The sequence below is a fragment of the Apteryx mantelli genome, chromosome 36 (assembly GCF_036417845.1).
Source record: "Apteryx mantelli isolate bAptMan1 chromosome 36, bAptMan1.hap1, whole genome shotgun sequence".
NCBI classification, from domain to species: Eukaryota; Metazoa; Chordata; class Aves; order Apterygiformes; family Apterygidae; genus Apteryx; species Apteryx mantelli.
In genome coordinates this window covers 644,571-670,700 of record NC_090013.1, presented here as the reverse complement: position 1 = coordinate 670,700, position 26,130 = coordinate 644,571, and the positions used below count along the sequence as shown (strand labels likewise).

The following is a 26,130-nucleotide window of genomic DNA, read 5'->3' as shown; positions in this document are numbered from 1 at the left end:
TTGTCCCCAATATCCCCTGGCCCCAACGCCCCACTGTCCCTGCACCCAATGCCCAAATGTCCCCACTGCCCCACGGGCCAATGTCCCCAATACCCACAGTCCCTGCACCCCCATGTCCCCAACGCCCCCTAAGCCCTACACCCAAATGTCCCCCAACGCCCTAATGTCCCCAATGTCCCCAATGTCCCCAATGTCCCCAATGTCCCCAATGTCCCCAATGTCCCTGCATCCCCATGCCCAAACATCCCCACTGCCCCATGGCCCAATGTCCCCACTGCCCCACACTCCCGGCACCCCCGTGTCCCCAACGCCCCCCGTGTCCCCGGTGCCCCCCGCGCCCACCTTGGTCATGAAGGCGTCCCAGCCCTCGGTGACGAGGCCGCCGTCCCGCGCGGCCCCGTAGCGGCGTTTCAGCGCGCCCAGCGCCTTGTCCAGCACCAGGCTGCGGGCCTGCGCCCCCCCCCCCCCGGCCCCCGCGTCATGACCCCGCCGCCCACGGGACCCCCCCAAAAGGAATCGACACCCCCGAGACCCCTGCCGCCCCCCGTGGGGACCCCAAACCCGCTGGGGACCCCCCCCCCATGGGAATGAAACTCCCTGCGGGACCCCAGACACCCGCGTCACGACCCGCCGCCCGCGGGACCCCCCCCACGGGAATCGACACCCCCCCGAGACCCCCTGCCCGCCCCCCGTGGGACCCCCAAACCCGCTGGGACCCCCCACGGGAATGAAACCCCCTGCGGGACCCCAGACCACCCCGTCACCCCCCCATGGGACCAGACCCTGCTGCCCCCCAAACCTGCTGGGATCCAAAGTCCCCCGGCACCCCGGGGTCCCCCGCTGTCACCCCCAGGGCTCCCCCAAACCCACCATCACCCCTGGGCCCCCCCCAAACCCACCGTCACCCCCGGGCCCCCCCCAAACCCCACCGGCACTCACGAAGGGGGTGTAGTCGTAGACGAAGACGGCGGCGGCCACCTCGGCCACGAACAGCACCGTCACCGCCACGAAGAACTGCCGAGAGCCCGCACGGGGGGTCGTGGCGCCGTGCCGCACACCACCGCCACGCACCACGCCACGCCGCACCGCGCCACGCCACACCACGCACCACGGCACCGTGCCACGGCACCCCCACGCCACGCGGCACCATGCGGCGCGGCACGACACGGCGCTGCGTTGCACAGTGCCACGGGCCAGGGAGCCGCCACGGTCACCGTCGCTTCTGCCACCACTAGCGCCGCCACCACCACCACCAGCTCCACCAGGAGCTCCACTGTCACCACCACCAACACCGTCACTACCAGCACCATCGCCACTAGCACCATCGCCAACACCAGCTATTTCCATCATCACCACCCGCGCTGTTACCCCCACCAACGCTATCACCACCACCAACTCCAAAATAAAGTTCTCTCTTTTGCATTCACCTCCCTGTGTCCCCCCCAAGTCCCTACCAGAAAAGGAAACGGGGGTGGCGCGCCCAGACCCCCCCATATCCTCTCTCATTTCTGCACCAGAAAAAGGCATGCCCCCCCAGGTCCCCCCCCAGAGTCCCCCCCAGATCCCTCGTTTCCCGTACCAGAAGAAGGCACGCCCAGGTCCCCCCCACATCCCCCCCGCATCCGTACCAGGAGAAGGAAACGGGGGTGGCGTGCCAAGGTCCTCCTCCACGTCCCCCCCCGTGTCCCCCCGCGTCCCCCCGGTTTCCATACCAGAAGGTGCACCCGGGTCCCCCCATTGTCCCCCCCCCCCGGTCCCCCCCCCCCACATCCCCCCCCCGTGTCCGTACCAGGAGGAGGAGGCGGGGGGCGGCGCGCCCAGGCCCCCCATGTCCCCCCCCCCCACGTCCCCCCCCGTGTCCGTACCAGGAGGAGGAGGCGGGGGCGGCGCACCCAGGCCCCCCATGTCCCCCCCCCCCACATCCCCCCCCCGTGTCCGTACCAGGAGGAGGAGGCGGGGGCGGCGCGCCCAGGCCCCCCAGGCGCCCGCGGGCCCCCGCCAGCCCCAGGGCGCAGCCGGCGGCCAGGCAGGCGTCGCCCGCGTGCACGAAGAGGACGGAGCGGGCGCCCCGCCGCGCGCCCCAGGGAGCCGCTGCCCCAGGCGGCTCCACAGCCCCAGCACCGCCAGCCCCCAGCCCCACAGCTGCGGCCGCGCGTCAGCCCTGCTCTGGGCTGCCCCACGGCCCGCCCCACGGACCCCCGTAAACCACCCCCCCGGACCCCCAGGGCCTCCCTGCGGACCCCCCACAGCTGCCCCCAGCCCCACAGCTGCGGCCGCGCGTCAGCCCCTGGCCTGCGCCGCCCCACGGACCCCCGTAACCACCCCCCCGGACCCCCAGAGCCCCCTGCGGACCCCCCACAGCTGCCCCCAGCCCCACAGCTGCGGGCCGCGCGTCAGCCCCTGGCCTGCGCCGCCCCACGGACCCCCGTAACCACCCCCCGGACCCCCAGAGCCCCCTGCGGACCCCCCACAGCTGCCCCCCAGCCCCACAGCTGCGGGCCGCGCGTCAGCCCCTGGCCTGCGCCGCCCCACGGACCCCCGTAACCACCCCCCGGACCCCCAGAGCCCCCTGCGGACCCCCACAGCTGCCCCCAGCCCCACAGCTGCGGCCGCGGCGTCAGCCCCTGGCCTGCGCCGCCCCACGGACCCCCGTAACCACCCCCCCGGACCCCCAGAGCCCCCTGCGGACCCCCCACAGCTGCCCCCAGCCCCACAGCTGCGGCCGCGCGTCAGCCCCTGGCCTGCGCCGCCCCACGGACCCCCGTAACCACCACCCCCGGACCCCCAGAGCCCCTGCGGACCCCCCACAGCTGCCCCCAGCCCCACAGCTGCGGCCGCGGCGTCAGCCCCTGGCCTGCGCTGCCCCACGGACCCCCGTAACCACATACCATAGAACCCACCATCGGACCCCCCCACGAGCCCCCTGCGGACCCCCCACAGCTGCCCCCAGCCCCCACCAGCTGCGGCCGCGGCGTCAGGCCCCTGGCCTGTGCTGCCCCACGGCCGCCCCACAGCCGCCCCACAGACCCCCACCGGGCCCCCAGAGCCCCCCCGTGGACCCCCACAACCACCCCACGGACCCCCAGAGCCCCCCAGAGCCACCTCATGGACCCCCATAACCACCCCACAGACCCCCGTATCCTCCCATAACCGCCCCACAGACCCCCATAGTACCCTACGGACCTCCCCAGCCACCCCCAGCCCCACAGACCCCACAGCTCCCCATAAACCCCATGGCCCCCCCCCCCAGCCTCATAGCCCCCCCATAGACCCCACAGCCTCCCCCCCCCAGACCCCCCAGCCCCCCCCCCGCAGCCCTTCAGAGACTCCCTAGCTGCCCCCCAGACACCCCCCAGCCCCCATAGACCCTCTAGTCCCCCTATAGCCCTTCATAGACCCCAAAGACACCCTGCAGCTCTCCCATAGCTCCCCCAGATCCACAGCCCCCCTAGCCGCCCCACAGCCCCCCCCCAGGCCCCATAGCCCCCCACTGCAGCCCTTCAGAGACCCATAACCACCCCATAGTTCCTCCAGACCCTGTAGGTACCCCATGACCCTCTCAGACCCCCCACAGCCCTTCACAGACCCTATAGCTGTCCCATAGCCCCCCCAGACCCCCCAGCCCCCCCCGCAGCCCTTCAGAGACTCCCTAGCTGCCCCCCAGACACCCCCCAGCCCCCATAGACCCTCTAATCCCCCTATAGCCCTTTATAGACCCCAAAGACACCCTGCAGCTCTCCCATAGCTCCCCCAGATCCACAGCCCCCCTAGCCGCCCCACAGCCCCCCCCCAGGCCCCATAGCCCCCCACTGCAGCCCTTCAGAGACCCCATAACCACCCCATAGTTCCTCCCAGACCCTATAGGTACCCCATGACCCCCTCAGACCCCCTACAAGCCCTTCACAGACCCTATAGCTGTCCCATAGCCCCCCCAAACCCCCTAGGACCCCCCCCGCAGCCCTTCATAGCCCCCCATAGTCCCCCCCAGACCCCATAGGCACCCCATGGCCCCCTCAGACCCCCCGCAGCCCTTCACAGACCCCAGAGCCGTCCCATAGCCCCCCCAGACCCCATAGGCGCCCCATAGACCTCCACAGACCTCATAAATCTCTACTTGCCCTCCCAGACCCCATAACCCCCTTAGCTGCCCCAGAGCTCTTCCAGAACCCATAACCGCTCTGTAGCCCTTCATAAACTCCATAGCCGCCCCGTAGTCCACTCCAAACCCCATAACCACCCCACAGCCCTTCATAAACCCCATAGCTGCCCCCCAAACCCCATAGACCCCATAGCCACCCCGCAGCCCTTCACAGACCCCCTCGCTGCCCCCCCAGACCCCATAACCTCCTTAGCTGCCCCAGAGCTCTTTCAGACCCCATAACCACTCTGTAACGGTTCATAAGTCCTATAGTTGCCCCATAGTCTTCTCCAGACCCATAACCTCCTTAGCTGCCCCAGAGCTCTTTCAGACCCCATAACCACTCTGTAACGGTTCATAAGTCCTATAGTTGCCCCATAGTCTTCTCCAGACCCCATAACCTCCTTAGCTGCCCCAGAGCTCTTTCAGACCCCATAACCACTCTGTAACGGTTCATAAGTCCTATAGTTGCCCCATAGTCTTCTCCAGACCCCATAACCACCCCGTAGCCCTTCATAGATGCCATAGCTGCCCCCCAGACCCTCCCCAAACCCCATAGACCCCCCCCAGCCCCCCCCGCAGCCCTTCACAGACCCCACGGCTGCCCTGCAGTTCCCCATAGCCCCTCCCAGACCCATGGCCCCCCCCCCCCGGCCCCCCCCCCCCCGGGGCTCACGGCGATGAGGGCGCAGGCGGCGAGCAGCACGCCCTGCAGCGGGGCCAGCCGCCACCGCCGCCGCCACGCCATGGTCCCGCCGCCGCCGCCCCACGGCCCCGCCGCCCCACGGCCCCGCCAACGGCCCCGCCGCCGCTTCGAACGGCCCCGCCGCGCCGCCCCCCCACGGCGCCAGCGGCCCCGCCCCAACGGCCCCACGACCCCCGACACCCCACGGCACCAGCGGCCCCTCCCCCACGGCCCCGACGCCCCACGGCACCAGCGGCCCCTCCCCCACGGCCCCCCGACGCCCCACGGCGCCAACGGCCCCGCCCCAACGGCCCCCGACGCCTCGTGACGCCAGCGGCCCCGCCCCAACGGCCCCCCGACGCCTCGTGACGCCCGAGGCCCCGCCCCGACGGTTCTAGACGCTTCGTGGCGCCAGCGGCCCCGCCCCAACGGCCCCCGACGCCTCGTGACGCCCGAGGCCCCGCCCCAACGGTTCTAGACGCTTCGTGGCGCCAGCGGGCCCCGCCCCCAACGGCCCCCGACGCCTCGTGGCGCCAGCGGCCCCGCCCCGACGGTTCTAGACGCTTCGTGGCGCCAGCGGCCCCTCCCCCACGGCCCCCGACGCCTCGTGACGCCCGAGGCCCCGCCCCGACGGTTCTAGACGCTTCGAACGGCTCCTGCCGCCCTGACGGCTGTGGCGGTTCCTGCGCTCCTGTCGCCTCTGAGGGCTCCAACGGGTGTCGCGGCTCCCTCGACGGCGGCCGCTCCAGCGGCTCCGACGGACCTCGATGGCCCCGAAGGCTCCGATGGCGCTGACGCCGCTGACGGTCCTGACGACTCTAACGGCTCTAACGATCCTGCTGTCGCTAATGGCCCTGACGCCCCCTAACACCCCCGAGGCCTCTAACGACTCCGGCTGCTGCGGCGGCGGCTCTAACGGCTCTAACGGTCCTGACGCCACTAATCCTCCTGACGCCGCTAACGATCCTGGCGCCGCTAACGATCCTGATGTCGCTGACGGCTGTCGTGGCGCCCGCGGTACTAACGGTTCTAACGACTCTAACGGTTCTAACGGTTCTAACTGCTTCCCCCCCCTCCCCCCCCCCCGCTGGAAGCTGCAGCCTCACGAGGGTCCCGCGCCCCCGGGACCAGGCGTCCGGGAGGGACCCAGGAGTCTGGGAGGGACCCAGGCGTCCGGGAAGGGCCCAGGAGTCCGGGAGGGACCCAGGAGTCCAGGAGGGACCCAGGCGTCTGGGAAGGACCCAGGTGTCCGGGGCGGGAGGGAACCAGGAATCCGGGAGGGACCCAGGAGTCCGGGAAGGACCCAGGCGTCCAGGGCGGGAGGGGACCAGGCGGCCGGGAAGGACCCAGGCGGCCGGGGCGGGAGGGACCCAGGAGTCCGGGAGGGACCCAGGTGTCCGGGAAGGACCCAGGCGTCCCGGGGCGGGAGGGGACCAGGTGGCCGGGAAGGACCCAGGTGTCCGGGAAGGACCCAGGCGTCCGGGGCGGGAGGGGACCAGGAGTCCGGGAGGGACCCAGGAGTCCGGGAAGGACCCAGGCGTCCGGGGCGGGAGGGGACCAGGAATCGGGAAGGACCCAGGCGTCCGGGAGGGACCCAGGCGTCCGGGGCGGGAGGGGACCAGGAATCGGGAAGGACCCAGGCGTCCGGGAGGGACCCAGGCGTTCCCCGGGGCGGGAGGGGACCAGGAATCGGGAAGGACCCAGGCGTCCGGGAAGGACCCAGGTGTCCGGGAGGGATCCAGGCGTCCGGGGCGGGAGGGGACCAGGAATCGGGAAGGACCCAGGCGTCCGGGAGGGACCCAGGCGTCCGGCCGCGGCCCTCCCCCGGGCGGGGCGGACGGCAGCGGGGGCGGGCCGGGCCGCGGCGGAGCCGAGCGGGGCCGGAGCCGGGACCGGGGCCGGGACCGGGCCGGGAGCGGAGCGGGGCGGCGGCAGCGGAGCGGGAGGTAGCGGCGCGGGGCGGCACGGGGGGGCTCCGGCCGGGCCCGGCGCTGCTTTCGCCGCCGGGGCGGGAGCGGGGGGGGCCCGCGGGGCCGCCGCGACGGAGGGCCCAGGCGTCCGGGACCTCCCGCCCAGACACTGGGATCCGCCGCGGCCTCTGGGCTGGGGGGGGGGGGGAGCAGGAGCAGGGCCAGCCCCGACGCCGGGGCGATGGGCACCGTGGGGCGATGGGCGATGTGGGGCAACGGGTGTCATGGGGTGACAGGCGCCGTGGGGCAACGGGTGCTGCAGGGAGCCGGGCGCCGTGGGGCGATGGGCGATGTGGGGCAATGGGTGTCGTGGGGCGATGGACGCCGTGGGGCGAGGAACACGCCAGGGCCATGGTTGCCGTGGGGCGATGGCCGCCCCCGTTCCCTCCCGTCCCGTCCCGCCTCTGCAGTGCGGGGGCTCGGGGCCGCGGAGCCGGAGCTGCAGCCGCGGCCTAATTGCTTCCATGTGCGGCCAAGGAGGCGCCGGAGGGGGAGCCCAGGCGTCCGGGGGAGCCGAGGCATCCGGGCGGCTCCCTCTCCCGCGTGCGGCTCCGGGGACCCTGGCCCCCGTCGGAGCCCCCCGATCCCGTCCGCTGTGGGCGGCCGCGGATCTGGGCCCCGAGCGGGCGCCGCGCCCGGACGCCTGGGTCCCCGCCCGGCCCCGGCTGTTCCCGCGGGACTGGATTGGGGCCGCGGGTCCCGGCAGCTCCGGGGGACCCAGGCGTCCGGGCGGCGGTGCCAGGCTGCCGTCGCGGGACCGCGGCGAGGGAAAGTCCCTTGGCTGCGAGGTTTCTTCGGAAAAGGGGAACTGGGAGGGGCCGGAGGCCGCCGTCCTTGTCCCCATCCATGTTCGCGCCAGGGCAGGACCCATCGACCGCGGCCTCGGGGCTGCCGGGGTGGAAAATCCAATGGAGTTGCGTGCTGGGTCCGGACGCCTGGGTCCATCTCGGCTCCGGGGGGGGGGGTGCGGTGGAGGCAACGGGGAGCCCCGGACGCCTGGGTCCCTGGGCAGGAGGATGGGGCCCGCCCCGGAAGAGCCGGGGGCACCCAGCCCCCTCCCCACGCGGCGCTTGGCCGGCAGCCCGGACGCCTGGGTCCTCTCCCCGCTCCCAGGCACTGGGGGCGGGAGCGGGGCGGACTGGGAAGCCGGACGCCTGGGTCCCCTCCCAGACGCCTGGGTCCCCTCCTGGCTGGGCGAGGAGAGGGGGCAGGAGCCCGTCCCTCTCCTGCCTGCACACGCGCGTCCTCGTGCGCGCGCCCATGCCGGACCCGCGCGCTGATCCCGTCCCCATCCGCAGGTGCCGACGCCGACATGGCCCAGGTGCTGCGCGGGGACTCCGGCTTCCCAGGTGGGGACGGGGCGGGGAGCCGCCGGACGCCTGGGCCCCCGCCGGGCGGGACTGGGGGGAGGCTCTGGGGATGGTGGGGCCTGGACGCCTGGGTCCCGGTGGGATGGGGAGGGGGTTCCCCGGCCCCCGGACGCCTGGATCCAGGTGGGATGGGGAGGGGGACGGACGCCTGGATCCGGGTGGGATGGGGAAGGGAGTTTCCTGGACACCTGGATCCCGGTGGGATGGGGAGGGGGTTCCCCGGCCCCCGGACGCCTGGGTCCCAGTGGGATGGGGAGGGTGTTCCCTGGTCCCCGGACGCCTGGATCCGGGTGGGATGGGGAAGGGAGTTTCCTGGACACCTGGATCCCGGTGGGATGGGGAGGGGGTTCCCCGGCCCCCGGATGCCTGGGTCCCGGTGGGATGGGGAGGGGGTTCCCCGGCCCCGGACGCCTGGGTCCCGGGTGGGTCGGGGCTCCGGCCGCCCCCCCGGCCGCCTGAGTCCGACGCGCCGTGCGGCCGCAGGGCCGGCTCCGTCGGGGGCCGGGGGGATGCCGGAGCCGCCGTACTCGCTGGAGACGGCCTACGGCTACCGCCTGGACCTCGACTTCCTCAAGTACGTGGAGGCCATCGAGAAGGGGCTGACGCTGCGGCGGGTGGCGGTGGGCCGGCGGCCGCGGCGCGGCTCCTGGGCGCCGGGGGCCGAGCCGCCCCGCGACCCCCGCGTGGAGCGCACGCTGCGCGACGCCCGCCGGCGCCTGCAGGACGAGGGCGCCCGCCCCGGCGGCAGCTGCTCGGCGCTGGCCTCGCCGGGCCCCGGCTCGGGCGCCGGCACGCCGGCCTCGCCGGGCCCCGGGCCGCTGCGGCTGGTGCGGGAGCAGATGGCGCTGGCCCTGCGGCGGCTGCGGGAGCTCGAGGAGCAGGTGAAAACCATCCCGGCGCTGCAGGGCCGCCTGGCCCGGCTGCAGGAGGAGAAGCGGCAGCTGCTCGCCCAGCTCCGCGCCCACGCCGCCTCCAACGCCCTCGACGCCTCCGACACCGCCTCCGACACCGGCACCATCGGCTCCGACAGCACCACCGTCGGCTCTCTCGACGGCGGCCGCGGCGTCGGCTCCACCAGCTCCGTCGACGCCATCGGCATCAGCCCCGGGTCCGGCATCGGCTCCGCCAGCTCCATCGACGCCGTCGGCATCGGCCCCAGGCTTGGCATCGGCATCGGCTCCAGGTCTAGCATCGGCATCGGTTCCGGCATCACCAGCTCCGTTCCCGACATCGGCATCGGCTCCACCGTCTCCATCGACAGCATCGGCCTCGGCTCCGGCTCCGGCGTCGGCCTCGGCTCCAGCAGCTCCATCGACGTCATCGGCCTCAGCCCCATGTCTGGCATCAGCATGAGCTCCACCGGCTTCCTGGCCGGCATCGGCATCGGCTTCGCCGGCCCCGTTCCCGGCTCCGGCATCGGCTCCACCGGCTCCATCCACAGCATCGGCATCGGCGCCAGGTCTGGCCTGGGCTCCGTGCGCGGCCTCGGCGCGGGCTCCGGCGGCTCCGGCTCCGGCGGGCCGCGCGGCCGGCGCTCGGTGGCGGTGGGGCCGGAGGCGCCGGGCGCCGGGCGCCGCAGCGTGGCCGTGGGGGTGGCCGAGGGCGAGCTGGGGCCGCCGGCCGTGCGGGCGCTCTCGGCCAGGGTGGCCGTGCTCGAGCGGCAGCTGCGCCGGGCCCTGGGCGATCTGCGCGAGGCCCGGGCCCGCCTGGGGGCATCGCAGCCCCCGGGGGCCCCCCCGCTCCCCCACCCGCTCCCCCACCCGGCCCCCCGCACCCGAGGACCCGCCGGACCCGCCACCGCCACCGCCACCGGCACCAGCACGGCCCGCGACTACAGGTGGGGGCCGGGGCGACTGGGGGGGTCGGGCGATTGCGGGGGTGTTGGGGCAATTGCAGGGGTTTGGGGCAATTGCAGGGGTGTTGGGGCTATTATAGGGCTTTGGGGCAATTGCAGGGATTGGGGGCGATTGCAGGGGGATTGGGGGTGATTGCAGGGGGGGTGGGGCTATTACAGGGATTTGGGGTAATTGTAGGGGTGTTGGGGCAATTGTAGGAGATTGGGGGTGATTGCACGGGGGTTGGGGGCAATTGCAGGGGAGTTGGGGGTGATTGCAGGGGGGTTGGGGGCAATTGCAGGGGAGTTGGGGGCAATTCTAGGCAGTTGGGGCTATTGGAGGGTTGGGGGCAATTGCAGGGGAGTTGGGGGTGATTGCAGGGGGGTTGGGGGCAATTGCAGGGGAGTTGGGGGCAATTCTAGGCAGTTGGGGCTATTGGAGGGTTGGGGGCAATTGCAGGCGGTTGGGGCAATTGCAGGGGGTGGGGGCGATTGCAGGGCAGTTGGTAATTGCAGGGAGATTGAGACAATAGCAGGGGTGTTGGGGGCAATTGCAGGGGGTTGGGGGTAATTTCAGGTGGTTGGGGCAATTGCAGGGAGTACTGAGGAGCAATTGGGCTTGGGGCAACTGGAGTGGGGGCAATTGGGGGGGGCGGTCAGGGGTAATTGCAGGAGTATTGAGACGTAATCGGGCCTGGGAGTAATTGGTGGGTAATGGGGCATTTGGGGGGCTGGAGGCAACAGGGCTGGGGGCAATTGCATGGGGGGGGGGGAGGTTGTAATGGGGAACCTGGGGGGCAATGGGGGGGGGTCGCAGGGCGACAGGGGACCAGGGGGGGAGCCCAGCCCGTGCCCCCTTCCCCCCCCCCCCCAGGCTGGCGTCGGAGTCGAGCGGGGCTGGGAGCGGCTCGGACGGGGAGAGCGGCGGCAGCAGCAGCAGCGGCGGCGGCAGCAGCGGCAGCGACTACCACGAGGCGCCCGAGGGGCCGTCGGGGTGAGGAGCCGGGCCGGGGGGGGGGGGGGGCAGGATGGGGGGGCGCCCCGAGGCCTGGCGCCGGCGCTGACCCCCCCCCCTCCTCCCCCCTCTCCGTCGCACAGGCAGGAGCCGAGCCCTGACCCCCCCGCGGCCCCGCGGCGCCTCGAGCCGGAGCCCGCCGAGACGGTGAGGGGCAGCGGTGCCGCGGGCGGGCGGGGGGGGCCGCGGGCGGGCGCTTTGCACGGGCACGTGGTGCACGTGGCCTCGGCGCACGCGTGTGCGGTGCATGCCTGGCGCTTTGCACGCGCGTGCGGCAGGTGTGCCCCCCGCGCAGCCCTGTGCGCGCACAGCGTGTGCCCTGTGCACGTGGGCAACGTGTGTGCGCCCCATGCACGTGTGTGCAGTACGTGCGCGGCACGCGCAGCCCTGTGCATGCACAGTGTGAGCCCTGTACACATGTGCAACGTGCATGCGCCCCGTGCACGCGTGTGCAATCCGTGTGTGCCCCGCACAGCCCTGTGCATGCACAGTGTGTGCCCTGTACACGTGAGCAGCGTGTGTGCGCCCCGTGCACACGTGTGCAGTACGTGCACACCACGCACAGCCCTGTGCATGCACAGTGTGCGTCCTGTACACGTGTGCAACGCGCATGTGCCCCGTGCACGCATGCGTGATACGGGCGCACCCCGCGTAGCCCTGTGCATGCACAGTATGCAGCCTGTACACGTGTGCAACATGCGTGCGCCCCATGCACGCATGTGCAATGCGTGTGTGCCCCGCACAGCCCTGTGCATGCACAGCGTGCGCCCTGTACACATGAGCAGCATGTGGGTGCCCCGTGCACGCGTGCGCGATATGCGTGTACCCCGCGCAGCCCTGTGCATGCACAGTGCACGCCCTGTACACGTGGGCAATGTGTGTGCGCCCCATGCACGCGTGTGCAATCCGTGTATGCCCCGCGCAGCCCTGTGCATGCACAGTGTGCGCCCTGTACACGTGGGCAACGTGTGTGCACCCCATGCACGCGTGTGCAATCCGTGTGGGCCCCGCGCAGCCCTGGGCATGCACAGCGTGCGCCCCGTACACGTGGGCAACGTGTGTGCGCGCTGCGGACGCGTGTGCGATGTGTGCGCGCCCCGCGCAGCCCCGTCCGCGCGTGCGCAGAGCGCCCGCCCTGCACGTGTGTGCGCTGCCCGCGGCCCCCCGCGCCCCGCCGCGCCCCCGTCCCGCGCTGACTCCGCGTCTCCCCAGCAGCCCTCCCTGGCGCCCAGCGCCACCCCGTGACGCCCCACACTGCTGTCCCGCGCCCTGGCGCGGCCCCCTCCCCCCGTGGGGCCCAGGCGTCCGGGACCCCCCCCCCACCTCCCTGCCGGGCCCTGAGCAGGAGGAGACGGGGCCGAAGACCGAGCCGGGCCGGACACGGGGAGAAATAAATACAGTTTATTTGCCATGTTTTTGTCGTGTAACTATGAGGCACCGCGGTGGCTGCCGTGCGAGGGGACACCCCCGTCGTGCGAGGGACCCTCCCCCCGCAGCAGAAGGCCACATGTGATGTTTTTTCACAGTTTGGGTAAAAAGAAAGGCCGTGGCGCCGGGCAGCGGCACACGCACGGCTCGCCATTCGCTCACACACACGCACACACGCACCACCGCACACAGGCACACACAACTGTGCCACACGCACAACCACGCACAACCGCAGGCGGCTGTGCATAACAGCCTTCCCTCCCCCCCCACCCCCCTGCTCAGCCCCAGCAGTGGCCACAAGTCCCGGGGGGGGGCCGGTGTCCCGGCGTGCGAGCAAGGCGGCAGCGCCGGGCCGCGGCGGGCGATGGCGCTCGCCCGCGCCTCCCGCCTCGGCGGCCCCTTCGCGCCCTCATCCCAGCGGGGCCGCGGCCGGGCCCGGCCTCGCGCCGAGGAGCCGGGGAGCCTGTATGGGCCCCGGCCCGTCTCTGTCCTCCTCCGTCGGCCGGCAGACGGTCCGAGTCCGGTGGCGGGGAGGGAGCCGCCCGTGGGGCCGGCGTCCGGGAGGGAGGAATCGGGGGGACATCGGAGAGGCTGCGGCCCCAGCACCCTCAGGCCGCGTCGTCCTCCAGGCTCACCGCCTGCCGCTGCGGGGAGCGAGGCGTCAGCGCGAGACCCCCCCCTCGAGCGCCCCCGGGACCCCCCCAAGCGCGCGCTCGGCCTGGCGGCGGGGCTCACCGAGGGGTAGCTGTAGCCGTCGTGGCTGCGGCAGATGTGCATCTCGTCCTCGGTGGTTTTCTGGTAGACGGGGTTGTCGAAGTTGATGCTGTTGGTGTTCTTGAGCCGCCAGTTCTTCCACACCAGGAAGGCGCCGAAGGCCACGAGGATGAGGAGCACTGCGGGGGGGGGGGGGGGGTGGGAGCGGGTCAGGGGCGCCCGTGCGAGGGGCCGCGGCGCCGGCGCGAGGGGCCGAGCCGGGACCTACCCAGGGGCAGCACGACCGAGAGCGCCGCGGGGCCCGTCCTCTTCTCCGCGCTCTCCGCGGCGACGCCGTTCTGGGCTGGAAAAGGGGAGAAACGGCCGTCAGCGCCGTGCCGTGCCGTGCCGAGCGGCTGTGCCGTGCCGCGCCGCGCCGCAGGGCTGTGAGCTCTCGCACCTGGCGGGACGGTGGCAGCTGTGCTCGCGCCCGTGCCGGGGAGGCCGGGGCCGTGCGTGGGCGGCCGGGGCCGTGTGCGGGCCGTGGTGGTGCCGGGCGCCGGGGACGTCGTCGCCGTTGCAGCGGGTGCCGAGGCGCCTGCAAAGGAGGAGGGAGGTGAGGGACTCGGCGGGGCGCTGGGCGGGAGCGCGAGGCCGGCTCGCACGCGGAGCGGGGCCGCAGCGGTACCTGGGAGGCAGGCGCGTCCGTCGGGCGCCAGGCGCTCGCCGTCGGCGCAGGCGCAGGTGTAGCGGGGTGAGCGACGGGAGACGCGGGGCGCCGGCAGGCAGAGGTAGCCGCAGCCCCCGTTGCCGCCCGCGCACCAGTTCTCGCCTAGACGGAGCCGGGAGGCAGCGTCAGCCGCGCGGGCGGGAGACGTGGCTGCCAGGGGAAGGGATGGAGGGACAAGGGGACAGAGGGATGCAGGGATGGAAGGACACGGGGACGGATGGGGAGATGAGGGATGCAGGGACAGATGTGGGACAGAGGGATGGAGAAATTCAGGGATGGAGGGACACAGGGACAGAGGGATGCAGGACAGAGGGATGCAGGGAGGCAGGGATAGAGGGATGAGGGATGGAGAGATGGAGGAACACAGACAGAGGGATGGAGAGATGGAAGGATGTAAGGATAGACGGGGACGCAGGGATGGAGGGATACAGGATGGAAAGATGGGGGGACAGCGATGAATGGAGGGACAGAGATATGGAGGGATACGGGGATGGAAGGACGGAGGAATACGGGGACAGAAGGACGCGGGACGGGCTCCGGTACCTGCGGGCTGCTTCAGGGCGTGGTAGAGGACCAGGTCCTCAGGGGAGAACAAGTTCTCAGCCACCGTCTTCACCTCGGTGCCCGTCAGGCGGTTGGCGCTGAAGATGGCCTCGTTGTCGACGTCGGTCCAGAAGACGGTGTCCTGCGAGCGGAGAGGGGTTGGGGCGGCGGCGGCGGGCGCGCAGGCAACGCCGGGGCCGGGGCCGGCCGGGGCCGGGGCTCACCTCGAAGACGGTGACGGCGAAGGGGTGCGCCAGCGCGTGGGGGTCGGTCAGGACCGTCCGGCGGTTGCCCCCGTCCACGTCGACGCTGGAGAGCGCGTGGAGCCGGGAGTCCACCCAGTACAGGCGCTGCGACGGCAGGTCTGCGGGGAGCCGTCAGCGGGGCCCCGGGGACAGCAGGGGACGGGGACAGGGACGGGGACCAGGAAGGGACCAGGAAGGGAAAGAGGCCGGGGGCAAGGACAGACATGTAGATGGAGACCAGGATGGGGCCAGGGACAAGGATGGAGATGGCAACAGGCACCAGGACAGGGACAAGGATGGCGAGGGGGACAAGGATGGGGACAACAATGGAGATGGGACCAGGACAGGGACGGAGACGGGGCCAGGAAGCAGGACGGGGATGGAGAACAGGACAGGGACAAGGATGGAGACGGGGACAGGACCAGGATGGGGACAAGGACAGGGGACGAGGATGGAGATGGGAATAAGGACAGGGACGAGGATGGGGACAACGATGGAGATGGGGATAGGACCAGGACAGGGACAGCGAGCAGGACAGCGATAAGGATGGGGACCGGGGGGGCCGTTGGATGGGGTTGCTGGAACCGCCGAAAGCCCCCACGTGGCCCAAGACGTCCCCCCGCCCGTGTCCCGTCCCGTCCCCGTCCCCGTCTCACCCAGCGTGATCCCGTTGGGCCACTCGATGCCCTCCGTCACCAGGGCGAAGTTGTCCGCGCCGTTGAGCCCGCTCTTGGCGATCTTGGCCGACGCGCCCCAGTCGGTCCAGTACATGAAGCTGGCGGAGGGGGAAGCGGGAATGAGCTCGCCGGCGAAGGCTGCCGCGCCGGGGGCCGTCGGCGGGGCCGAGCCGTCCCGGGGAGGGGGTGGGGGGCACCCACCCGTGAAGCGGGTCCACCACGATGGCCCGCGGCTTGGCGCCCGGCTCCCGGATGAGGGTCTTCCTCTTGGAGCCGGCGCCGTCGGCCACGGAGATGGAGCCCAGCTGCGAGTCGGTCCAGTAGATGTTGCCGTGGACCCAGTCGACGGCGAGGCCGTCGGGCGCCCGCAGCCCGGCGCCGATGACGGTGGCGTGGTGGCTGGCGTCGCCCGCCTTGTCGATGGAGGTGCTGCGGGGAGGAGGGGGGGGACGAGAGCCGGTTTCGCCGGGGGGCTCGCGGGCAGAGCCCCGGGGACAGCGGCGCGCCGGGGGCCCCGGCCTCACCGGTAGATCTTCCTCTGGGAGAGGTCGGACCAGTAGATGGTGTCGCTGGCGATCTCCATGTCGAGGGCCACCACGTGCTTCAGGTGGGGGATGAGGCTGGTGTAGTTGCTGCGGTCCAGCGTCATCCGCCGCACCTCGTGCCGGTTGGTGAAGAAGAGGTAGGCGACGGGGCCTGGGGAGGCGAGAGCAGGCGATGCCGATGCCGCCGCCGCTGCTGCCGTGCGCGTGCCGGCTCGCGGCGCCCGACGGAGCGGGGCCGAGCCCGGAGGGGGCCGCAGCGCGGGGGGCGCCGGCTCACCTACGGCTTTGCAGGCCTTGGTGGCGGGGTCCAGGCGGTAGCCCTCGCTGCACTCGCACTTGTAGCCGCCCTCCAGGTTGACGCAGAGCTGCCCGCAGGCCTCGGGGTCCTGGCACTCGTCGATGTCTGCCGGGAGAGGCCGGGGACGTCAGCGGGGGGGACGCGGTGGCTCGCGGGACGCCGCCGGGGACGAAGGCCCGGGAGCCCTCACCTTCGCAGCGCTTCCCGTCGGCCAGCCAGAAGCCCTCGGGGCAGAGGCACTCGTAGCCGATCTTCAGGTCTTTGCAGATGTGGGAGCAGCCGCCCCGGTTGTCCAGGCACTCGTTGACCTCTGCGGAGAGAGTGGCAGCACCTGAGTCCCAGGGCTCCGGCGCGGGGACGTCCCCACTTTTCCCGTTTCCTGCCGGAGCACCCGGGGTCCCCCTCGGTTTCGGCAGCGCCATGTCCGACCCCCGCGGCCTGCATGCACCGTGTTGCGTCCCGGCGCTCACCGCACTCCTTGATGGGCTCGTCGGACCAGTCCCGGCAGTCCCTCCTCTTGTCGCAGACCTTGTCCAGGGTGATGCACTCGCCCGAGCGGCACTTGAACTTGTGGGAGCCGTCGCAGGCTGTCACTGCGGGGCGAAGCGCAGGCGGCTCGAGCGCCGCGGCGGGGACGAGGTGGCCCCGGCGGGGCGCTGGGCCATCGCGCGCCGCCTGCCCGCCTGCCCGCGCGCGCGCTGCCCTACCGTTCTCGCAGCCGGCCTCGTCGCTCATGTCCTTGCAGTCGAACTCGCGGTCGCACTGGCGGCTCCCGTGCACGCAGGTCCCGTCGTCGCACTGGAACTCGTCGGGGCGGCACGTGGCCACGACTGCGGGGAGGACGGCGGGGAGGGGTGAGCAGGCGCCTGTCCCGTCCCATCCCATCCCGTCCCAGCGCGGCACGGCACGGCGCGGAGCTCGGCGCCGAGGCACCTACCGCAGCCGGCCTCGTCGGAGCGGTCGCGGCAGTCGGGGCTGCCGTCGCAGCGCCAGCGCTGGTGGATGCACTCGCCGCTGCCGCAGTGGAACTGCAGCGGGGGGCAGGGGCTGGGGGTGTCCGCCCGGGGCCCGCAGGTCTGGGGCCACTCGTCGGAGCCGTCGGGGCAGTCGGGGTCCTCGTCGCAGGCCCACAGCTGGGGGATGCAGAAGGAGTTGTTGCACTGGAACATCAGGGGGCTGCAGGTGGGCACGGGGCAGTGGAGCTCGTCGTCGCCGTCCTCGCAGTCGTGCTCCTCGTCGCACAAGAAGTCCAGGCTGATGCACTTCCCGCTGCGGCACTGGAACTGGTCGTCGGCGCAGGCGCGGGGGGCTGCGGGGAGGCAGCGCCGTCAGCCCCCGGCGCCGCCCCGCCGCCCCCCCGGCCACCCCCCCGGCCACCCCCCCGGCTGCTCGGTGCTGCAGCACTCACGGCAGTCCTGCTCGTCCGAGCCGTTCTCGCAGTCGGACTTCGAGTCGCACCGCCAGGACGCGGGGATGCAGCGGTTGATCCGGCCGCCGCAGCTGAAGTCCCCCGGCTTGCAGGACACCGAGCCTGCGGGGGGAGAGAAAGCGAGGCCTCGCACGGTGCGACACGGCACGATACGGCATGGCAAGGCATGAGCCTGCGCGGCGCAGCGCACGGCACGTGGCGCGGCGCCCGCGGATACTCACGGCAGGTCTCCAGCGACTCGTCGGAGCCGTCCTTGCACTCGGCGCTGCCGTCGCACACCCAGGCGGAGGAGATGCACTTCCCGTCGCCGCACTGGAACTCGTTCCGGCCGCACTCCTTGGCGCCTGCGAGACGGGAAACCGCGCCTGAGCAGCGGCCGCCGGGGCGAGACGGTGGCGCGGGGCCGCGACTGCCGAAAGCCCCGGGCGCCCCCCAAGCCAGCGGCAAGACCCGCGGGCAGGCGGAGGCGGCGCCGGGGCCGGCGAGGACGAGGCCGCCGCGCGGCACCTGCGCGGGGTCCTTGAACCTTTTGCTGTTGACGTTGGACCTTGGTCTTGGAGGCTTGTTTACGTACTTGAAAACAAGCAGCCGGCGGCGAGGTCAGGGTGACTTTTTTGTCGTCCCCCCCCCCCCCCCCCGATATGCGCAGGCTGATCCAGCCCTTTGCCCTCTCCCGCTGCCGCCGCCGGCCCCACAGCCCTCGCGGGAGGCCCTGGGGGAGCGGGGCCGTGGGGCGCCTGCGCTATGGGGGGGGGGGAACGAGGGGGGCTGCTGAGAGCAGATGGGGCACCGCAGCCGCGCTGGGGGGCTTCAGGGAGGCCCAGCTGCAGCCAGGGGGGCTCCGGGGTCCGGCCCTGGGGGCTCTGGGGCAGGCGTGGGGCTCCCCTGGGGTCTATGGGGCGGGAACGGGGACCAGCCCCAGGTGCGTGGGGCAGGCGTGGAGCCCCTTGGGGGTCCATGGGGCCAGGATGAAGCCAAGCTCTGGGGTCTGTGGGGCAGGAATGGGGCCCAGCCCCGGGGTCTGTGGGGCAGGAATGGGGGCAGTGGGGCAGGTACAGGGTCCAGCTCCAGGTCCATGGGGCCGGCATGGGGCTCCATGGGGCAGGAATGGGGCTCCCCTGGAGTCCATGGGGCAGACACAAGGCCCAGCCCCAGGGTCTGTGGGGCAGGAACTGGCTCCATGGGGCAGGCATAGGGCCCAGCCCCAGCTCCATGGGGTCAGTGTGGGGCTCCCATAGGGTCCGTGGGGCAGGCGTGGGGGGCCCCCTGGGGTCCATGGGGCAGGCATAAGGCCTAGCCCTGGGTTCATGGGGTCCATGGGGCAGGCACAGAGTCCAGCCCCAGGTCCATGGGGCAGGAAAAGGGTCCATGGGGCAGGCGTAGCACTCGGCCCCAGGTCCATGGGGCCAGTGTGGGGCTCCCATAGGGCCCATGGGGCAGGTGTAGGGCACAGCTCTGGGTCCATGGGGCCAGTGTGGGGCTCCCACAGGGTCCGTGGGGCAGGTGCAGGGCTCCCATAGGATCCATGGGGCAGGTGTAGGGCCCAGCCCCGCGTCCATGGGGCCAGTGTGGGGCTCCCACAGGGTCTGTGGGGCAGGTGTAGGGCTCCCATAGGATCCATGGGGCAGGTGCAGGGCTCCCATAGGGCCCATGGGGCAGGTGCAGGGCACAGCTCTGGGTCCATGGGGCAGGTGCAGGGCTCCCACAGGGTCCATGGGGCAGGTGTGGGGCCCAGCCCCGCGTCCATGGGGCCAGTGTGGGGCTCCCACAGGGTCTGTGGGGCAGGTGTAGGGCTCCCATAGGATCCATGGGGCAGGTGCAGGGCTCCCATAGGGCCCATGGGGCAGGTGTGGGGCCCAGCTCCGCGTCCATGGGGCCAGTGTGGGGCTCCCACAGGGTCCGTGGGGCAGGTGTGGGGCCCAGCCCCAGGCAGCTGCTGTGGGGGGGGTTCAGGGCTGAGCCCAGCCCCAGGGGCTGCCGGGGGGGTGGAGGGGGGGGGGGGGGCAAGGCCGACCCCAGCCCCAGGGGCTCCGGGGCCTGGTCGGGAGCAGGTCCAGGCCCAAGCCCAGGCCCAGGGGGCTTCCGGGCCCGGTTGGAGTCCACCCCGGGGGCTCCGGGGCTCGGCTCAGGGCTGGGCCGGTCCCGGGGGCTCCGGAGCCCGGTGGGGCGCAGGTTCAGCCCCCCCCCCCGGGGGCTCCGGGGCCGCTGAGGCCGCACCGGGGCTCGGGGGGCTCCGACCCGACCCGGGCGCCGCCGCCGCCGCCGCCCCTCGCGCGGGCGCCCCCGGGGCGAGGCCGAAGCCGCGCCCCCTTCCCGCGCGCCAGGCCCTCATTGGCCAGCAGGCAACGAGTCGCGCCGGTGGCCAGTTGCGGCCGCGGCCAATGGGAGAGGAGGGCGTGGCGGCGCGGGGCGTGGCGCGCGCGGCGGTTGGCCGACCCGGCGCGTGGGGGCGGGGCTTCCCCGCCCCCGCCCTTTTCCCGCCCGGCGGCGGGACCGTTGCTCCTGCTGCCGCCGCCGCCGCTTCCCCTCAGCGCGGTGGCCATGGCGGCGGCGGCGGCGGCGACTCCCGGTTCCGGGACCTTCCCCGGTTCCCCCGGCCGGCTCGGCTCGCAGCCCGCTCCCCGCTCCCCTCGGGGCGGCGGGGGGTGCCTGGGCCGCGCCGCCGCGGCACCGACCCCCGTCCCCTGACAGGGAAATGGAGCCCGAAGCCTCCCCGGTGACCCCGGTCCCCCCCCGCAGCGGCTTCCCGGTGCCCCTTGGGCCTCCCCGTGGCTTCACGGTGCCCCTTGGGGCTCCCCGGGGCCTCCCAGCGGCTCCCCGGTTGCTCTCGGTGCTCCCCTGGGCCTCCCCGGTCCCCTCGGCGGCTCTCCGGGGCCTCCCCGGTTCCTCCCGGTTCCCCCCGGTGTCTCCCGGTAGCTCCCCGGTTCCCCCCGGGGGCTCCTGGGGTCCTCCCAGTTCCCTCCGGCGGCTCCCCGGTGCTCTCCGGTTCCCCCCCCCCGGCGGCTCCCCGGTGTCCCCCGGTTCCTCCCGGTTCCCCCCGGTGCAGCGGCCGCCCCTTACCTGCGCCGGCGCCCAGGGCGGCGAGGAGCAGCGCTGCCATCACCGGCGCCGCCAGCCGCGCTCGGGCCATGCTGCCGCCCGCCACGTGCCGCCTCGGCTCCGCCGCGCCGAAGAGCAGCGCTAATGCCGGTGCTGCCGGTGCCGGTGGTGGCGGCGGCGGTGGTGGTGGCGGTGCCGAGGAGGCGGCCCCGCCGCGGCCCATTTCAAGGGGCAGCGCCGGGGAGGGGTTTCGCATGGGGTGATTTTCCCCGGCGGCGCCGCATCACCAGGAGGGGGAGGAGCGGCGGCCGCACGATGTGACATCGGCGGCGCCAGGCCCGGCCCCGGTCCCGGCCCGGCCCCCCCGGCCGCGCCCCGGGGCCTCCCCCGCCCCCCCCCCCCCCCCCGGCGGCCGCCGCTCCTCGAGCGCCGCTTGGCCGCTAACGCGGCTCCCCGCGCCGCGGTGCGAAGTTCGCTCGCCGCTTGGGAAACGGCTCGCGCAGAGCAAACAGCACCAAACCTGCGGTAATTAAAGACGTTTCGCCGCGGCTAATACCAGCCCGGACGGGGCTTTCGCCGCTGGTAAAAGCACGGGTGGAAAAATCAAATTGTGCTGTGTTTTTGTGTTTTGTCCCCGTCCCCCCCCCCCCCCAAAAAAAAATTGTAATTAGGCAGCTGGACGTTCTCACTCCGGAGGCGCAAAACAGCACCAAATTTTGTTATCCGCGCTGAAATTTCAGCAATGAGCTGGGTGAGCCGTGCGGGCGGCCCTGGCCCATCGCATTGCACATGCGGATTCGTGCGATGACCCGGAGAGGAAAGAAACACCCAAACGGGCACGATTCTGCTTTTCACAGAATTGCACAAGAGGCGGCAGAGCCAGGGCGGTGCCAACAGCCCGGGCGTTTCGGGGCAGCATTTTCCTCCCCGGTGCCCCGCAGCCGCCCATCCCGTCCCACTGGCCACCTCTGTTCGCATCCGGAGGGCGGCTCGCGCCAAGGCGAACACTGCACCCGGCCCTCAGCAGCGTGTGTAAACCCCAAATAGCAGCGTCCCCACAAAGCCCAGCCCTCCCAGGGTCCAAAATTCCCGATATCCCGTGCGATATTCCCGATATCCCATGCGATACTCGCAATATCCAGGCCCAGTGGGGCACCATCGTGTCCGACCGAGGCACCCCGGCGTGAACCTTGGGCGGGAAGGGGCTGTCATGGCCCTCGTTAGCTTCCTGCAGGGTTAGCCTTAACAAGGGCGGGCAGCGCCAGTTAATTAGTCGTTATTTCCCGGCATTAGGGGCGTGCCGGCACAGGGACGTGGATGGGATTCATGCCCGCGCACCTCCGCCCTGGGGAAATCGGCCCACTCGCGGCTCCCTCCGGGAGGAGGCAGGGAAATATGCCAGGAATGAGCAGAATCCGGCTCCGGCTCTGGCCCGGCGCCGTAGTGGGGGCCGTCGGGCCCGGGGCTCCGCAGCAGATGAGCCATCGGCGGAGGAGGGAAAGGCACCAGGACGACAGAAAGCCACAAAACCACGTGCAAAGCGAGGGGCAGCTCCTGCCTCGGGGAGACCGGAGGGACCGAACCCCCTGGGAAACACCCAGCCCCGCCGAATAAAACCCAGGTAACGTTCGTTTAATTTATTACTGTTTGAAATCCAGTGACATTGACACACGCGCGGCCGGCACTGCCGCCCGCCGCTTTTCCTGGCGAGCGGCTGGTGCTTGGACCTGTTTAATAAAATACAGTACTAGGAGTGGACTGCTACGCACATGCATCCACGGTTTAAAACTACAGTGATTCAATACTGCAACTGAAACAGTACTGCCATAGAAAGAAAAAATAGATATCAAGTGTTCCCCGATTCGTAATTCTTTTAAACAGTTAATGCTGTTACAAACGCTACTGATGTCAGGACAAGGCAAGACACAAACAGTCCTACATCTCTCTGCGGTATAAATATGGAAGAGTTTTATACAGTTTACTCAAGTCTGATACTACATTGTTGCTACCCGTTAGAGCTAAGGGAATACGGCATCTCCGCTTTGGAAAGATCGGCCTGTGGAATGTCGCTCTAGTCTTCTTCAGTGCCGCTGCCGGAGCGATCCTGCAAGGCGAGAGGGAGAGGTGAGCGGGGCAGGGGGCCGGCGTGGGCCCGCGGGGGCGGCGCGGCCCCTCGGCTCGGGGGCGCGCGGAGCGGCTCGGCGTTACCTCCTCCTGCTCCTCCTCGCTGTCGTCGTCGCTGACGACGGGCTTGGCGCGGGAGCCGCGGCTCGTGCGCCTGCGGCCCTTCAGCCGGTCCTGTGCTTTCTCCTTCCGTCCCAGTTTAATCTTCACCTTGACGGATCGAGCTACAAGGGGAAGGAGGAGGTGCCATAACAGTGACCGCAACCATCGGCATGGGCTCAGCGCCGCCAGGCTCCCCGATCCGCGTGGCGCTTCCCGGTTTCCCCTTTTCCCCATCCGGCAGCTCTCCCAGAGATGTTTCGCGGCCCCGGGAGCAGCCGTGGGGCATCGGGGACCCCACGTGTGAGCCACCCCCCTCGGCACTGGACGTCCTCACTGTCCCCGGAGCAGGGAGCGCAGGCAGTGTGAGCTTCCCCCAGACACACTGCCTCGGCCCTGCCCCAGGGGGGAAGGAGGTCCGGGGTCTGTATCCCTTCCGCCGCCCTTCCCGGCTGTTCCCAGTACGCGTGTGCGAGGAGGCAGAGCGCTCCCGCCCGGAAACACGCTCCCACTGTAGCGGTGAGAGCGCGGAACGGTACTCACACTCGGATTCAGATCCTTCTTCTTCTCCTTCCTCCTCCTCCTCACTGTCCTCACCTTCGCTGTCCTCCTCTTTCTCAATTTTCTGCCTCACGCTGGTGAAGACAGATTGCAGCACTATCGAATCCTCGTAGATCTGCGGGAGCGGCGCGAGGGTCAGAGCAGGGAAACGCCTCCCGGAGCGGAGCCCGCGTCCCCCTGCCGCGGCCGCGGCCGCAGCGCTCCCTCCCTCGCCCCGCGAGCGAGCGAGCCGGGCTCTGCTGGATCAGAGCAGGCTCTTCAGGCGAGAACTGCGCTTAGTAGTAATCTGCTTTGGTGGGATCATCCACTAATCTTCCGTTAGGAAGGAGCAGGCAGCACCCGGCTCGCTGCCTGGCCGGGATCCTGCTCACGTCCCGGCCCGGCCCCGCTGTCGCAGGGGAGGGAAGGGCTCCCTGTTTGCAGCGGCGTGACTTACCAGGGAGCCTTCGAGGTTAAAGGTTTGCGCGTTCTGACACAACAGCATGACATCTTTTTCCAGGTCATTCAGGCTCCGATATTTGTGGTTGCGGATGCGCTCCTGCAGGAAAAGGGGCAAAGTCAGTCCTGCTTCTGCATGGCACCGGGATGGTTCCCCCTCTGCTCGCTCCGAGCCTGCCCGCGGTCTCTCCCTGGGCCTCACGACGGACACGACGCAAGCGCTCTCCCCCAGGAGCTCGGAGCATTTTGGGAGCGAAGGGAATGGCGAGCTCATCCGCGCCCAGGGCTGGACACCCTGGGAGCTCAGAGCCACCGGCAGCCACTTCCCAAGGGCTAACGGCAGGGCCAGCTGCTGCAGCGAGCCCGTACCGGGATAGCAAAGAGCCGCAGGGAGGAAGCCCTAAGTCGCAGGCTGCAGCGCCGGGGCCAGGCGGAGCAGCACCGATTCCAGCGTTCCTCGGGCCGGAGCCAAGCGCGAGGGGCGGGGAAGGCGGGACGCATTTCCCGAGGGTTACCTTGATTTTCTTGAAGTCCACCGGCTTGCGGATGAGCTCGTAGTACTCGGGCAGCTCCTTGCGAGAAGGCAGTTGGATGAAGACTTCACTGAGCTGGCGTCCACTACTACTGCAAAACACGAGAAACACCACATCAAAGGGGAGAGCCGGGCAGGCCGCTCCCTGGCGGAGCGCGCCGCGGAAGAACCGCTCCCCGGCCACGGCGATTGAGCTCTGCCTCGGGGAGGAGCGGAGCGCTTTTCTTCCAGCGCGAAGGCCTGGCCGGGGGAAAGGGCATGCAACTGAGCTCGCTCTCCGGAAGCAGAAGAGATCCCTTCCCACCTGCCTGGGGGGTCCTAGCTCTCCAGGGATGCTTTGGAAACGCAAGCGGTGCGGCTCACATTGGGAGCCAGTTACTCTTTTGTCATAGCGAGGGGCTGAAAGCCAGCTCTGATACTCCAGAGGCTTTTTAAAAGCTGCACGGAGCCGAGCGGACCGCGAAAGCCATATGCCTCCGTCCGAGCACCGCGCAGCGTGGCGCAAACCTCGTGCCCAGAACTGCCTTCCGCCCCTCCGAGTCAAAGGCACATGGAGAGAAAGTACGTGGTCGCCAGGCAGCTGAAAGGAGCCATGAACCCCCCCCACCGGGAGATGTTTTGGGGCTTTAAACACACGATCTGCACAAAGCGCCCAGGCCCCAGCGGACGGTGACCCGCGGGACAGCAGGACTGTCCGGCGCAGGAGGCGGCAGGACACCTCGCAGCAGGACGCGCCGCTGCAGCTCCAAACCGAAAGGGAAAGCGCTTAGGAGCGCGCTGGCGGATCAGCTGACTGTCTCAAAGGGACGAGGAGTTTTGCAGCCGGCAGGGACCAGGCAGGAGGCAGCCGTTCCCCCCGTTCCCCCCGCGCTTGGCTGCAAGCGCCGCTCCTTGCCGAGGCTGCGTGAAGCAGCCTCTGCTAATCCGGGACGGCGGCAGAACTGCCCTCCAGAGGCAGGTCGGCAATTAATTCCTTGTTTCCAGCCCTCCAAACTAAGCTGCCAGCTGGACGCTCGCAGCATTCAGTCCATTTGAGCTTCAAAGCGTTTTGCAAATCTCAGCTGCCCCAACAAGCCAAGAAAAGAGAAGGGACTCCCGGCGCGCTGGCGGGTCAGAGCCACCGCGTGGGCTCTTGTCCAAGGCCACCCAAGAGCAGCAGGGATTAGTAAGAACGGTGGCGTTCTCAGCTCCCTGGCCGGGGTTCAGCCCGGGCTCCCGCGTCTGCCACGCGGGAACGGTGTCGCTCGGCACCTGCCCCTGCTTCTCTTACCTGTCCTTATACTTGATCACAGCATCCACGATCTTCTTCATTTTTTTGGTGAGGTTGGGTGGGTTTGGGGAGAGTTTCTCCGCGGGCGGCCTGCCGCGCTTCTTCTGTTTTTTGCTATCGTCATCCTTGTCCCGGCTGCGGGTGCTCGTGGTAGGAGTGGCAGAGCCGACATCCGTGTCCCGTTTGCGTTTACGGGAAGACTTCTTCTGGCGCACCTCCTCTTCGATCTCCTCCAGCGTGCCCTCCTCTATCGCCTAACCCAGGGGAGCAACACAGGAACTGCTAGCACTGCGGTCACCGGGCGCGGGGACACCCCGGGCAAGGGGCCTGCGATGAGGAGCTACGTGGTTCGCGCTGCTGAGGACCGCCACGACCTGCACGGCGGCTGCCGAGTCCCCTCCGCTCACCGAGGGACTTCCCCACAACCCAGGAGGCGGCTGGCGCGGTTGCGGCCGAGATGCTCTCGG

At 71.0% G+C, this 26,130-nt stretch overlaps 3 protein-coding genes and 1 long non-coding RNA gene across 13 annotated transcripts in view; 1 reads left to right on the top strand and 3 right to left on the bottom strand.

Moving 5' to 3' along the window:
• Positions 1-342: 342 nt before the first annotated feature.
• Positions 343-2,023, bottom strand: LOC136995029 (uncharacterized). Its single transcript, XR_010886726.1, has 3 exons — positions 1,942-2,023; positions 940-1,014; positions 343-450 (listed from the first exon to the last, which is right to left on the bottom strand). It is a non-coding gene; the product is annotated as an uncharacterized lncRNA (long non-coding RNA).
• Positions 2,024-6,677: 4,654 nt separating this feature from the next.
• Positions 6,678-12,421, top strand: KANK2 (KN motif and ankyrin repeat domains 2). Of its 2 annotated transcripts, none has more exons than XM_067314624.1 (6): positions 6,678-6,769; positions 8,092-8,142; positions 8,647-10,000; positions 10,872-10,991; positions 11,096-11,159; positions 12,228-12,421. In XM_067314624.1, exons 2-6 carry the CDS (start codon positions 8,106-8,108, stop codon positions 12,255-12,257), a joined length of 1,605 nt encoding a protein of 534 aa, XP_067170725.1. In that variant the 5' UTR covers positions 6,678-6,769; positions 8,092-8,105; the 3' UTR covers positions 12,258-12,421. The 2 variants fall into 2 exon arrangements, with proteins under 2 accessions (XP_067170725.1, XP_067170724.1); XM_067314623.1 differs by having other exon boundaries at positions 12,225-12,421.
• On the bottom strand, positions 12,400-20,875 carry LDLR (low density lipoprotein receptor). 2 transcript variants are annotated; one of them, XM_067314610.1, is made up of 18 exons: positions 20,661-20,875; positions 17,822-17,944; positions 17,580-17,702; positions 17,109-17,480; positions 16,879-17,001; positions 16,642-16,764; positions 16,362-16,481; positions 16,151-16,276; positions 15,853-16,024; positions 15,530-15,757; positions 15,308-15,426; positions 14,631-14,770; positions 14,407-14,548; positions 13,822-13,965; positions 13,594-13,731; positions 13,423-13,497; positions 13,176-13,333; positions 12,400-13,084 (listed from the first exon to the last, which is right to left on the bottom strand). In XM_067314610.1, exons 1-18 carry the CDS (start codon positions 20,860-20,862, stop codon positions 13,049-13,051), a joined length of 2,664 nt encoding a protein of 887 aa, XP_067170711.1. In that variant the 5' UTR covers positions 20,863-20,875; the 3' UTR covers positions 12,400-13,048. The 2 variants fall into 2 exon arrangements, with proteins under 2 accessions (XP_067170711.1, XP_067170712.1); XM_067314611.1 differs by having other exon boundaries at positions 16,642-16,758.
• A 1,386-nt stretch (positions 20,876-22,261) lies between these two features.
• Positions 22,262-26,130, bottom strand: part of SMARCA4 (SWI/SNF related, matrix associated, actin dependent regulator of chromatin, subfamily a, member 4) — a 35,844-nt gene continuing 31,975 nt past the window's right edge. For 5 of the 8 annotated variants that reach the window (XM_067314600.1, XM_067314603.1, XM_067314607.1 and 2 more), the window contains 6 exons: positions 25,664-25,917; positions 24,377-24,485; positions 23,860-23,961; positions 23,406-23,538; positions 22,848-22,987; positions 22,262-22,743 (listed from right to left, as the gene is read on the bottom strand). In XM_067314600.1, coding sequence (XP_067170701.1) covers positions 22,711-22,743; positions 22,848-22,987; positions 23,406-23,538; positions 23,860-23,961; positions 24,377-24,485; positions 25,664-25,917 — 771 coding nt within the window. In that variant the 3' untranslated portion in view covers positions 22,262-22,710. The remainder of the gene's footprint in view (positions 22,744-22,847; positions 22,988-23,405; positions 23,539-23,859; positions 23,962-24,376; positions 24,486-25,663; positions 25,918-26,130) is intronic. The other 3 variants (XM_067314601.1, XM_067314605.1, XM_067314608.1) reach the window with 1 other exon arrangement.